General features: G+C 33.7%; 2 protein-coding genes across 8 annotated transcripts; both read left to right on the top strand.

Moving 5' to 3' along the window:
• The first annotated feature begins 512 nt into the window (after positions 1–512).
• On the top strand, positions 513–1,064 carry LOC104608070 (uncharacterized). Its single transcript, XM_010273933.1, has one exon. The coding sequence runs from the start codon at positions 513–515 to the stop codon at positions 1,062–1,064; it is 552 nt and encodes a 183-aa protein (XP_010272235.1).
• Positions 1,065–1,820: 756 nt separating this feature from the next.
• On the top strand, positions 1,821–8,211 carry CCB4 (cofactor assembly of complex C). Of its 7 annotated transcripts, none has more exons than XR_016085126.1 (10): positions 1,821–2,159; positions 2,246–2,412; positions 3,751–3,850; positions 3,977–4,050; positions 5,141–5,325; positions 5,438–5,508; positions 6,097–6,161; positions 6,298–6,377; positions 7,451–7,606; positions 7,748–8,211. XR_016085126.1 is itself a non-coding variant. In XM_088902392.1 (9 exons), exons 1-8 carry the CDS (start codon positions 2,049–2,051, stop codon positions 6,334–6,336), a joined length of 816 nt encoding a protein of 271 aa, XP_088758518.1. In that variant the 5' UTR covers positions 1,821–2,048; the 3' UTR covers positions 6,337–6,377; positions 7,451–8,211. The 7 variants fall into 7 exon arrangements, 3 of the variants coding, with proteins under 3 accessions (XP_088758518.1, XP_010272141.1, XP_010272139.1); XR_016085125.1 differs by having other exon boundaries at positions 6,294–6,377; XM_088902392.1 differs by having other exon boundaries at positions 6,294–6,377; positions 7,451–8,211.
• The last annotated feature ends 5,410 nt before the right edge of the window (positions 8,212–13,621 follow it).

The following is a 13,621-nucleotide window of genomic DNA, read 5'->3' as shown; positions in this document are numbered from 1 at the left end:
GTAATTCTGTACCTGGATAGTCGGACACGGTTGACATCCCAATTTATAAGTTATAACCATGATTTCTTGCATTTAATTACATATCAAATCAAGCGCTCCACCGGTTAAATCATCATCCAATGGCTTTGATTGAGATTGAATATAATAAGGCTTGTGTTGGACGAAGGTTTGAACTCGGGTACTTCAATTTGAAGAGTTTAGTCAAACCCAAACCCGGCCCGAGCCCATCCAAAATTGAAGAAATGCTTAAAGCCAACAACACTTAAATGCTTAAACCCAAACATTGCCAATGATAATGTCGGGCCTCCTGATCATTAAAAATAGCATGCGTCAAGCCGTCAACTGGTGGTAGTGGGTTGCTCAGGTCACAGAGGTGTTTTCGTAAATAATCTAAAGATGATGGGCTCTTTCCGATTCTCTGGCCTATAAATTTGTTCCTTGGGAAGAAAGGCGCCCCCAGCCAGCGAGAGAAGAGTTTTTAATAGTTCCAGACTTCCAGTTAACGAAGGACAATGGAAGGAGAGAAGATGAAGAAGAAGAAGGAGAATGGAAATGTAGCACAAGAGTTGGAGATTGCGTTTGTGATGCTGGGCACAATTTTGCTTGTAGCTGGTCTGAAACACGCCCTGACATCCCTTCTCGAGCAATGGCGCGCTCTGGTTTTCCTTCTACTCAATCTCGTCCTCTTAAGCATCCTTTTCGTGTCCATTCACTCCTCCAAGTCGGGTACCCACAGAAGCACCACAGACTGTAACTTTGATGCCCGATTCATCATCAACAACAACAACAAGAGCAAGAAGCGGTGTAGTGAGTCGGTGACGGCGAAAGTAGAGTTGCACAACCACTTGGGTGATGGTGAAGGTGAAGACGCCGCCATATTCACGGAGCCTGTCGACGACGGCGAAGGCTCTCGGCTGTCAAAGGAAGAGTTCAACGCGAAGGTGGAAGCTTTCATCGTGATGTTCAGGCAGCAACTGGCTTTGGATGCCAAGGGGAGAGGCCGCTGCTACTTGGCTTCCGGTTCCAGGCTTGATCCAACTCCTCCACTCGGCGTGGTCGCGTAGTAGATGAGGAAGGAAATCCATCGTCCATCCAAACAGTAGTACCCGTCTGTTCACCATCGGATCCTGGATTTGACAAAGCGTGCATAGCGGGGTATTCGGATCTAATGGTGAACGGCTGGGGGAAACCGTGATCCAGGGATCCCATTAATGACTTTAATTCTTGTAACCACTAATGATCATAGCATTGTTGTCTAGGAACTCAAATACTGATGACTGATATGTTGTTTATTACAGTGTTTCTCTTTTAGAACTCAAATTTCAAATTTTGTGAGAGATGGGTTTCCAAAACCTTCCCTGCGTTTTCTGACAATTGTTTACACCTCCCCTGTGTTTTGCACATGCGAAAAAAAACTCCCCCAAATTTCATTTTCAGTCCACTGTGGCATCAATCCGCATACGGCGAATGTCTATTCAAGGTTGACAGGTTAAACCGGACCTGCGCCGGCTGAGGATAATTGGGATATGCTCTTCACACCCACCTCACAGCCACATCCCACTTTTTATTGGGAACATCATCCATGAATAATAATAATAGATAAGAATTGGAGATGTTCCCGATCTACGGCTGAAATATGCTGTGAGAAGCGTTCTATGAGGATTCGACTGAAATTGGGATCTGCTCCTCACAGAGCGCCTTTCACACGCGAGTTCGGATCATTTGCCAATAAAACACGTTCCAACCCTTTACTAACCTAATGTCATACATGAGTATATGACGGGTTCCAGGGGTGTTAGATTGTTGATAAAGGGTTGGAAACAGAAGATCTCAATTCCTCACACCGACCTCCCAGTGACATTGGGAACATCCGATTATCCGAACATCTCCAATGAATGAGGAGAGATATTCCCAACGCGCAGCTGTAATATCGTGTGCGTAGCAGATACGACTCCGACTAGCGAGTGTCTTATCACGCAATAAAAGGGCGCGTAACAACTAACAGGTCATGATAAGATTATCCTCTCCGACAAGGAGAAAACCGTCAGATGGAAGCGGGCGCCCTGCTCCGTTCCATTTCATGGATTCCAATACGTCATCTTCCTCGTCGTTGTCTTCCCATCTTCCCGCGCTCCCTTAGGGCTTCGTCGGATGTTCAGGTACTGAAATTGCACCCAGCTCCTCCCCTCCACTCTCTCTCATTTTATCAGCACTCGAAACAAATCTTTTTCGCTTCATTGAAAAGGGAGGATACAGAGGACCAAAGCCAAAGAAGGATTGGGTAGCAGATTGGGTCTCCAACAACGACGATACAGTTCGAAGCTTGCCTATCTACGTGGGAGGACTCTCCCTCTTGGCCGTTCTTTTCAACCGCAGTATCTCAGGTATCGCCCCTGTCGCTGATGCCAGCAGGTAAAATTTTTTACTCTCAACCCTGCTCTTCTCATACAAATCGGTTATTCGTCTTCCTCACCCTTCTCTCGATTTTGCAAAATTTAACTCGCGCCATCAGCATTATATGGTTCGCTTTCGTTTTTCTATTATTGAGTTTTATCATTCATAGGAAAGGAGCATGGTGAATTGTTTCTATACCCACTAGGTCACTATGGGTTTTATCATTCCGATTGATGACGTCATGTTCCGAAACAAGCGGTTGTGAAATATTACGCCATGTACCACTTCAAATAAGCTGACTTAACTTGACCAGTCATTCTCTTATTTTTATCAAACATTGCTATAGACCCCAAAGTGCGACAAAATAGCAACCAGGCTGCATTAGTTTTTCCATCCCTCAGAACGAGCAGAGTAGACGAGTCCAGGCTTGATGAATAATCAATTTCACCTCTTTGATTCCATCAACCGGAATAGGTTCAATGGGATATGAGATCTATTAATCCCTGACATAGTTCAATGGACCATGATGTGACAAACCATTCTTTCACCTTTTTCCACCTAAGTTTAGAGGGTATATAAGCGTTGACGATTTAGATTTCACTTGCATGATTTGAAGAGGTTCTGGGTTGCCATTACCTGCTGGAAACAAGCATAGAGGAAGCAAATCAGCTTATAACAATTGGAAGTCCAATAATACAATCTTTATTGGAAACCTGGAATCGCACAAAAGAGCATTCCTGCCATTCTTGTTTAGGAAAATTGTAGCAGAAATAAATCTGTTTGATTTGAAACGGGCATTTTGGAAAATATTTGATGGCATACATGGACTCCAGGAGAATAAGATAAGAAGGCTGTATTTGGTTTGAAAGAAAGCATACCTTTCCCTACCTTTTCTTTCAAACCAAACACAGCAGAAAAGAACAATGATGAAGTGAGTGGCCCCAGAAAATATGGGTTCTTATTGCTTAATGATGCAGTAGTCCTCCTTTCTCTTGGGTTTGGGTTTAAGGCGAAGAGGAGTCTTTCTTTCTCAACTTCAAATGTTGGTTATGGAGCCTAAATCCTTGGAATTTAACTAAACTCTTAATGGGTTCGCAAACTTTTATCTATTTCTGGTAAAGCTTGCTGAAGTATGTCTTCTTTTTTTTCCACTTTTGTTTCCCAAGATCCCAGTATCTAGGACCAACATTGGGTAATAATCTTTTTCTTTCTCCTTTTGATTAGAAACTGTAATATATCTTGTGATTCTTGTCATTCTGGTACATTGATTTTTCAGCATCAGTTTGAAATTATTGTCATTTATCTCCTTTGCTGGCACATGCTTAGTGCTTACATTCAAGTTCTTTTACCTGGCAGTTCACAATCAAGAGCAGATTTACTTACACTTGGTCTAGCTGTTACCAATGTTCTCACTGGTTTGGTATGGCTGTCAATCCGACCAAAATCTATCTCTGTGGTGAGTATTTCACATCATCCATTTACAGCAATGCTCTTTTTTCTGATTGAGTTTATTCTTTTTTATTTTCTAGTTCTGTCGCTTTTGATGGCAATAAAGTTCCTGATTATGAATCTCTGGTTACAGGTAAATCCTCAAGGTGTGACATGCCAGAGGATACATTATGATCTTCCTGATTATGTAGTTTCTGAACTACTGTGGTATGTTATCTTTAAAACACAGAAAAATATAGATAAAGGATCCATTTTGTCTACTTGTTTTCTATTATATCATATGCCAATTCTTTTCATTAGATTAACAGGTGAACAGCTTTCCAAATGTGTCTCTTGAAATTCAGAAAAGTTACGATACCAAAACTGAATAAAAAAGTGTCCAATGTAAAAAGTGTGAAGGATTTAAAATAATAAGAAGATTCATAAGATTTTTTTTTTGAAATACAAATATAATTTTAATTTTCAACACATACCTTGAACCGTAATTGTACAAGTTTTAAGCAAACGAGCAAGGTATACAACTATTGAAGTATTTTGTTGTTTATATACAAACAAGGGAACTGTTACAAAAAAAGAAAAAAAATGCAGGACTGAATCTGCAGCATGACATTGCTTACTAATAACTAAGCATATGGCTATCTTAGCTAGGGAAACTCCAGAGTGTGTAATATTCATGGAATTTCTTTTTGCATCCCTTTGCTAGCATACTTTGCTCCACTTCCTTGAACTGGCTAAAGCTTTGTCAGTCCTTGTCACTTTGAAACCATAGAAAAAAAAAAGAAACACTTTTTTATTTATAGCCGGACTTTGAAGTACCAGTCCTGATATGAAGAGTTAGGCTATGAGGGAAGGAGGATCCTATTGCATTTTAAGTGAATGGTCAATGAGAAATGCCAAGGTGGCATACTTACATTTGCATACTTGGCCAAACCGCAAGCTATTGGTTGAGTTAACAAGGGGTTTGATCAGAAGATATCATCATGTCTAAATCTAATGATGGGCAAGAGAGTAAAGATAAAACCATTGTACTAAAAACATGTAGAGTAAAAACATATCTTTTTACACATATGGTGTACATACGATGATACAGATTCTTTTTCCTAATTAATAGAAGTTATGTCACCCATCAAAAAAAAAAAAAAACATGTAGATAAAGAGATACCTGCTAGCTAGTAGCTACACATGGATTTCAGTGCATGGAATAAGTAACTTAGGATGGCATTACTTCTTTTTACTTCTTTTTAATATTAACATTAGGATAATAAGTAATAATCTCATTCTTCTTTCTAATCATCAGGATATGGGAATCTCTGTCAGTTGCAACCTGCTGCAGGTCATTGATAATTGTTTACCAAGACAATTGTGTTCTTCAAATTGGGGTTGCAGCAGAATCTTCCATAAATAGTGGTGATCCTATTATTGTTGATACCACTAAATTGGTGCAAGGGTCGCTTTATGAAAGTGTTATGAAATCTGGATCACGTAAGTAATCCCAATAATATAGGAAATTTTCAATTAAGTCTATACACTGGTATACAGAGTCATCTTAACTTCTTAATACTGAGATGAGTAGTGTTCATTTATTTATTTGCAGAAAGCTACTTGGCCAACCTATCTCTTTATCCTGCGAGATCTGAGCTGCCATTTCTGCCTTCAAATACACAGGTAGTACTTGATCCAATATCTTCCCAAATTGTATATTGTTGCCATGAAGCCTTGTTTGAGGGTGACTTGTCTTCCCTTGGATCCACTATCTTCTATTACAAGCAAATGGATATACAATTGCCCCTTTATGGATATATGAAAAAGATGAAGTTGTAGTTAGCTTATAGTAAACTTGCATATGGTTATTTTTCTTTTTTCAGGGGAGCAGGGGGTGTTGATGGGAATTCTGGTCAGTTTGAGCCTTGACCATTCTCTAGGCACATAGATCTGATTTTGTCCTTTTTTTTGGTACAAAATGAATGAACCAACCAGGGTAGTATCCTTTTTTGGGGTTGGCTACATGAATCCTGTTTTGCCAATCCATTCTATTTAAAGCCACCAGGGTATAGTATCTTATTGTTGAAATATTATTGTACAGTCTGAGAGGAGTTTGTGTAGCCCTGTTACACATATTTAGCCTTGTATTGGTAGTTTTCCCTTTCTATGGTACAATCATACATTTTCTTATATACACATAAGCATGGTCAGACAGATGCTGTTGCTAGGCTGATTTTCTATACAAAAATGGGCTATTAACCTTGGGAGCAGCGTCTAAGATTTTGTAGGGCTACTACATGTCTGTGCATTGCTCACAAGAAACTTATTTCATTCTGGTAATGTATGGTACCTTACCATTTTTGTTACCATAAAGATCTTATAGTAAAATGTGTCATTTATAATACTCATCTAGTTGACATCCCCCCCTTTATTAAACGCTAGTTTATTGATCATTTTCTTTTCACTAGGCAGTCATCTTGCAGCCACTTGGAGATAAAGGAATCGCAGTAATTGGTGGTGACACAATCAGGGGCTTCACTACTAGTGATCAGGTGATCTTTGTTTGTTAGCTTTTAAAATTTAAGCTTGTTTTAGAAATATTATGTTTTTAGTTGGAAGTATTATGTTTCTTGTAATGAACTGATTATCTACCCACCAATGTTGTCACTTCGACCAGACTGAATGCTTGAACCATTAGAATGGGAGTTGGCAGTTAAAACGGGTTTTTGGTTGCATGGTTCTTAGAAATGTTAATTTTTTTCGCTTCATGGGGCTACACAACAGGGGGTAGCCCATCCCCTTTCCCTTAACCCCCCACCCACCCACCCCCCCCCCCCTGCCAACCCCTGGTGGCAGCGGGATTCGATCCCAGGTCTCTACTCCAACTTGTCAGAGAACCTAATACTATAATATTGGTATAATTTGAGTCAAATTATACCAATTACATATAATAACTCTAATACTATAATATTTTATTGTTTTAAACTTATTTCATAAGTAATGCTGTCTTGTTCTGTCCCAACCATTTATGGTCTTGGAAAGTGTGGATTGGATATGGACCTTAGGATCCATCCTTTTGGCAATTTTCACAAAGTGATTATTCTCAGAGTTCCACCCATATCCTCACGCTTGTCTGCCTGACATTTCATTGCCCCTCCAAGAAAATATGTATTTAATCTGGCAAATGTAGAAGTTTCTGATTTGTGGTTGATTTCTTCGGTCCTTCAAGTTTCATTTTAGGCTAGTAGCCAAAAGAAAGTTTCGGTTTAGTCATTTCACTTAAGGCTCAGTTTGAAAGGAGTATAAATACAAATATATACAAAATACATAGTTTTGCACTCTACATATTTGTATTTGTACTCCTTCCAAACTGAGCCTAATGGCCATAAGTAGACAAACTTGCACAAATTTCTTTTAATGAATATTATTCTCTTATTAATATGTGATTTAAATCTTTTGCCCCATATATCGAAACTTAAATTGACTATAAAATGATTTATCACATATATTATGTCTATTCAGATTGTTTTGCGCATCATAATCAACACATTTTCAATAATCCTTTTAGAAAGTTCTTGGAAACTATTGGGTTAAATTTTAGTAGTGCCCTAACTTTGTTTTGTAGGCCTGGATTACATTAATAGCCGAGAAGCTGGATTCCACGCTTTCAAAATATTCGAATAGCCTCACTTTGGCCACACAGAACAAAGTTTGAAAAAGAATCGATCTGCAGATAATTCACATTATACATATACACATTTGCTAAATCTGTTTAGCCCAGGTAATTCTTCTTTCTTTCTTTTCCTACTACTTTGGTGGTAGGTAGTACTTGCCAGATGCCAGGGAGGAGGGGAAGGTAGTGGGCATTTTCTGTCCTTTCTTTTCTATGGTGACTGCTAATCAACATTGTTAGATGTTGCAGCTCTTATGGATCCTTTGAGACGCAGAGTGCTGACACAACACTTCAGACAAAAAGAGTGCTTTTAATATGCAGCTCCAACCCAAGAAGGTAGGTTCCGAGTCTTTTGACAAACGCACGTTTCATGTGGGGAAAAAAAACTTCTCTCATATCAGGCTAAAGTGGATGATATCACCTGTCCAGATGACGTTTTACCTAAAATCTATTTTTCTTTCGTATTGGGTCATTTGTCAGACTCAGATTAGGTTCTTCTTTTGCTACTTAACTATTTCTTTTCGCTTTTATTTATGAGGAAAGGAAAATGGTTCTACCCCTCTGTATCTGTTCTCATCCCATGGTCTTGACTGCTAGGGGGCCATGATGTTGCTCTAGACTCAAGTGTCGACCAAGGTCATGGGCCGTGCTCAATGCAATGGATGATAAGAATTATGAAAGCAATTCAATTCATGATCAGAAATTCAGAAGCACAAGAACATTGCTTTTGGGATGTTGTCATCTTTCCCGGTTTCCCTTCTCCTACGACAATTGATAACCAACAACCTTGCGGCATCCAAACATCAATTCATGCTGACCCTAATGGCTAATGCTATGAAAAGTGAACTAGTTTGGAGTTTTGGACATTAAAGCTTGCAACTCCTGATTGATAAAAAAAAAAGAATCCCCCGAAACCAACATAAATAAATAAATACTAGAAAAACCAATCTTTTGATTCTATTTTTTGTAATGTATGAAGGCAAATCAGAAACGAAGATGGACTACGATCTTAGAGTAGCCCAATATGAGTTGGAAAGTAATTGTGCTGAATCTTGCTTTCAAAACTTGCATGTTTGGCGGTAGGGATGCAAACGGATTGAATCGGATTCGAATCAGGATATATTTGAATATGATTTGACACTGTTTATGTCGGATTTGATCCGATTGGATCTGATAGGACTTGATCTGAACTTGAATCCTATCGAATCTGGTTTGACCTAACTTTTTAAAAAAAATAATAAATTATTAAAAGAAATATATATATATTAAAATTGGTCCGTCCATGTCAGCATAGCTCTCCTTTGAAAGAAGCTATTTATCTATTTTCTTCATTTTTTGTATTTTTTTATTTTCTTTTGTTTTAAAAATATAAAACATTAATTAATCACTTCTTATCTTGATTAGATTAAACAACCAATGAGATGCATTTTCCTATAATCCTAAACTACTTCCCTCACTTTCTTCAAAATTATCTTTAATTCCTATTTATCTTTTAAATTATCTCTAAATCTTATTTATCTGCAAAATTATCTCTAATTTATTTGAGAGTTTTTCTCCTAAATTATCTCTAATTCTTATTTATCCTCTCCCCTACTTTTTATCTATATGTATCTAAAAAAGTTTGGATTACAAAATTTAAGAATTATTTAAATATTCTAACAAAATTATATAATAACTTTTAAAATATTTATTAAAAACACAAAAAAATAATTTTATAATTTTACAAAATATATCACAAAATTCTGTACTAACAGTTGAAATTATATTTTTTGGATTATCAATTTAAATGTTTTTCAAATATTTAATAATATGCAATAGCTTTAAATAAATAAAATTTAAATAACAACAAACTTTAAATATTTTATATATTATTTAAATATTTATCATAACTAGATTTTAAATACTTAAAATAACAGAATTATGTAATAAATTAAAAAAAAATCTTCAAAGTGGAAAAATAATTATAACATAATATTGAAATTAACAATAATTTAATATATTACAAAAATATGAAATTATGTAATAATAGTATAAATTATGATTTTATGGATAATTAACTTTAATAAATAATTAATATTTTAAAATTTAAATACTTTAAATATTATTTAAGTATTTAAATAACAAAATATTTAACATAACTAGATTTTAAACAGTTTAAATAAATAACTTATGTAATAAATTAAAAAAAATCTAAAAAATAGAAGAATAATTATAACATAATATTGAATTTAATAATAATTCAATATTTTTACATAATATTGTAAATAACTAATTTCACTTATATAAAGTGATAAATGTATTTTTCAATGATTATGTATAATTTTTTTTGTTATTTAATAGAAAACTTTCAATAATTATTGGAGATTAAATTACTATTATTAAATTTTTAAATATAATTTATTGTAGTTATTGTATTTATTGTATTTTTGTTATAACTTATCGATTAATTAATATTTATTAGAGATTAAACTATTATTTAAGATTATTCTATTTAGTGACTGTTAATATATTTTTAGTACTTATTGTATATTTGTAATTATTGTATTTTTTCATTATCAATATATTTTCTATAGTTGTGTGTTTTCACTATAAATTTTTAATAAATATTGTAGATTAAACTATTGTTATTTATCGGAGATAAGACTATAAATTTAGCTAAAGTTATAAGTGTTCATGAGTTGGTTCGAACAGGTTATAGGCTATTTGACCACCAAATTGACCTGGTCAGGTTGGGGAGTTGGTTAGCTGAAATCGACTGACCTTTTGTGAAAACCGACCCACTCAAGTTGTATCGGTTTGGGTCGATTTTCACAAAAGGTTAGTTGGTTCAAAAGATTTAAACTTAAAAGTTAAGTTTAATTTTAAAAATTACAGTGCAATTGTAGGTAAATAGTGGTCACTTAGACCATCAAAACAGAGGAGGTGTCAAACTAATACTATCCAAATGCCTGTAATGAGTCCATAACTTATCGCACATCTATGATGAGTTCATAATTCATCACACATCTGTGATGAATTCATAATCAAAACAGGTTGAGATGAACTTTGGACCTACGTAGACTTGCGATGAGTTTAAATTCATCGCAAAATCGCGATGAACTCTGAACCCGCGTGGACTTGCAATGAGTTTAAAGTCATCACTAAACTGTGATGAGTGCAGACTCACCGCAGATCAGAAACAAATAATAGAAACACATGCATCGTTATATAATGCGCGTGACAGGACACCCCATGAGCATAATGAGAGTGCGCAAGCTAAATAGTGACGTCACTCATGTCATGCCTTTTTAAAATGGTCATGAAATGAGGTAGCACACGTGTATTATGAGAATCCTCAAATGAAAGGAAAGTTCGTCATTGAAATATCTCATAAGACACGTGGCGAAACCCTAGTAGTGTTCCCTAATAACTAAAATAAAATTGAAGATTTCCTTTTTTAATGGGAACCAAATACTTTTGGCTCATTCCTTTCGAGACCTCGGGATCCCTTCATATAAATAGGGGTCCAATTTATAATGAGATAATCATTACATCACCTCATTTGCCTAGCCTTTAGCCTACCTCCTACACTTGGCTTTCCTTCGTCTTTCAAGGAGACTTCTATGCGTAGCCTAACCACCTTACTCACAACAATTATTAAAAAATCGATTTACGAAATGAAACATTTTAGACTAAGAAATATGGAAAATTTCTCACTTTTTCATATTACAAATTACATTTAAAATATAAAATATTAATATATATCCATGGTTAGGTCGTTAAATTTTGGTCGGTTTATAAACGACCAAAGTGAAACTGATCCAACTTAGTCGAATTGAGAATTTTTTGAACCAAAATCGACATAAAAAACTAAAAAACCGACCAACTCGGGTTGAATTGATCGGGTTGGTCGACTTCATTAGTTTGATGAATAAACATAATTGAAATTAATTATTGCTATTTTTGTATTATAAAAATTTTTATTAAAATTAGTATATAAAATATGAATAATTATTAATTATTTAAAAAGTTGAAAATATAAAACAATTGTATACTTTTATGTGTTTCTATTATAGTTATTTACTAGAGCACACCTTATAGTTTTACATATTTACTTAAACCTACCTTATAATTTTCATTTTACTAAAAATATCCCATATATTTTACGGTTTATTTACTTAATGAACATTTCTTTAAGGAGTGTTTGTTTTGCCATTAGACCCATGATTTTTTATTCCAAAAAAATACCCTTAACACTTTTTTATACAAAAAACAAAATTGGCCAAATATAGCCAATAGAGTGGTTGCTTGTGTCTTATTAAGGGCAAAATGGTATTTTTATTTTTATTTTCTTTTGATTAAATTTATCTAAATGAACATTAGGGTCAACATTGTCATTTTCCACTATCATCTAATGGAAGATTGATTAAATCCGTTGCAAATTATAAGTGGTGTTTTAGTAAAATAATAATTATATGGTAGATTTTTAGTAAATCCATGAAATTATAAGGGTATTTTAATAACACGGGAGTCTCATTGAAGGACAAAGGAAAGCTGAGTGCAAGAGGTAGGCTAAAGGCTAGGGCAAATTTAAAAAAAAAAATTAAGCATTAGATTTAGGATATAAAACATTTTAGACTTAAAAATATGGGAAATTTCCCACTTTTCTATATTTAAAATATAAAATATTAATATATATCCATGGTTAGGTCGTTCAATTTTGGTTGGTTTACAAATGTCCAAAGTGAAAATAATCCAACTTGGTCGAATTGGGAAATTTTTGAACCAAAGCCAACCTAAAATACTAGAAAACTAACCAACTTGGGTCGAGTTGGTCGGGTTGATCGGTTTCATCAATTTGATGAATAAACCTAATTGAAATTAATTATTTTTATTTTTGTATTATAAAAATTTATTAAAAGTAGCATATAAACTATGAATAACTATTATTATTTAAAAATTTGAAAATATAAAACAATTGTATACTCTTATGTGTTTCGATTATGATCATTTCTAGAACACACCTTATAGTTTTACATATTTACTTAAACATACCTTATAGTTTTTATTTTACTAAAACATCCCATATATTTTATAACTTATTTACTTAATCAACCTTTCATTAAGGAGTGTTTGTTTTGCCATTACACCCATGGTTTTTTATTCCAAAAATACCCTTAACACTTTTTTATATAGAAAACAAAATTGACCAAATATAGCCAATAAAATGGTTGTCCGTGTTTTATTAAGGGCAAAAATGGCAATTTTATTTTTATTTTCTTTTGATTAAATTATTTAAATGAACATTAGGGTCAACACTGTCATTTTCCACTATCATATAATGGAAAATTGATTAAATCCATTGCAAATTATAAGTGGTGTTTTAGTAAAATGCTAACTATAGGATATATTTTAGTGAATCCATGAAACTATAAGGGATATTTTAGTAAATGAACATTTCTATTATTTATCTTTCGCATAATAAATCCCGTGCATCGCACGGGTCCCCACTAGTACCGATTTAAATAAAGAAAAAACAAAAATTTTAAGTATTTTTTAATTATTTTCATTTTATATACATGTTTTTTATAAAAAAATAAATAATGTAACAAATTTATAAAAATACAATATAAATAATATATTTATAAATAAATAACATATATATATATATGTATTATATATTTATATATCTATATTTATAAATATATAACACATTGGATCGGATAGGGGGTGATATGAATCCAATCCGTGATCGGATCATAGAATCTAATCCAAAGATTCGATTTCTTAGATTTGGCGAAAAATCTAAGAAGCCCAAATGATGTTCAAAACAAAAGGAGGGCTTTTCTTCGGATGAATTCTCTAAAGCAAGTTGGGAGAGTAGGAGTGTTATTTGAAAATCTAATTTTGAATTTAAAATTGGACACAATCGAATCAAATTTATATATGACCTAATTAGATTTAATAAATATCCAAATTCAACTAATTATTTGATTTTTATATATAATTTATAAATTTTTTTATACATTTTATATAATTTATATATAATACTTAATTATATAAATAATTTATATATTTATATATTATATATAAATATATATTTATTAATTACCTAAATCAATAATGAGTAGAATATTTGAATAT

This window comes from Nelumbo nucifera, chromosome 4 (genome assembly GCF_055504915.1).
Source record: "Nelumbo nucifera cultivar China Antique chromosome 4, China Antique-T2T, whole genome shotgun sequence".
In the NCBI taxonomy this organism is placed as follows: Eukaryota; Viridiplantae; Streptophyta; class Magnoliopsida; order Proteales; family Nelumbonaceae; genus Nelumbo; species Nelumbo nucifera.
This window is presented reverse-complemented; position numbering and strand designations above follow the sequence as displayed.

What these genes read in the sequence shown, in the direction of transcription:
- LOC104608070 (XM_010273933.1), top strand. Translation starts at nt 513, where the DNA reads ATGGAAGGAGAGAAGATGAAGAAGAAGAAGGAGAATGGAAATGTAGCA.
- CCB4 (XM_010273837.3), top strand. Translation starts at nt 2,049, where the DNA reads ATGGAAGCGGGCGCCCTGCTCCGTTCCATTTCATGGATTCCAATACGT. An exon ending in GTAGTTTCTGAACTACTGTG is followed by an intron (nt 4,051 to 5,140) that starts GTATGTTATCTT and finishes TCTAATCATCAG; the next exon opens with GATATGGGAATCTCTGTCAG. An exon ending in TGTTATGAAATCTGGATCAC is followed by an intron (nt 5,326 to 5,437) that starts GTAAGTAATCCC and finishes ATTTATTTGCAG; the next exon opens with AAAGCTACTTGGCCAACCTA.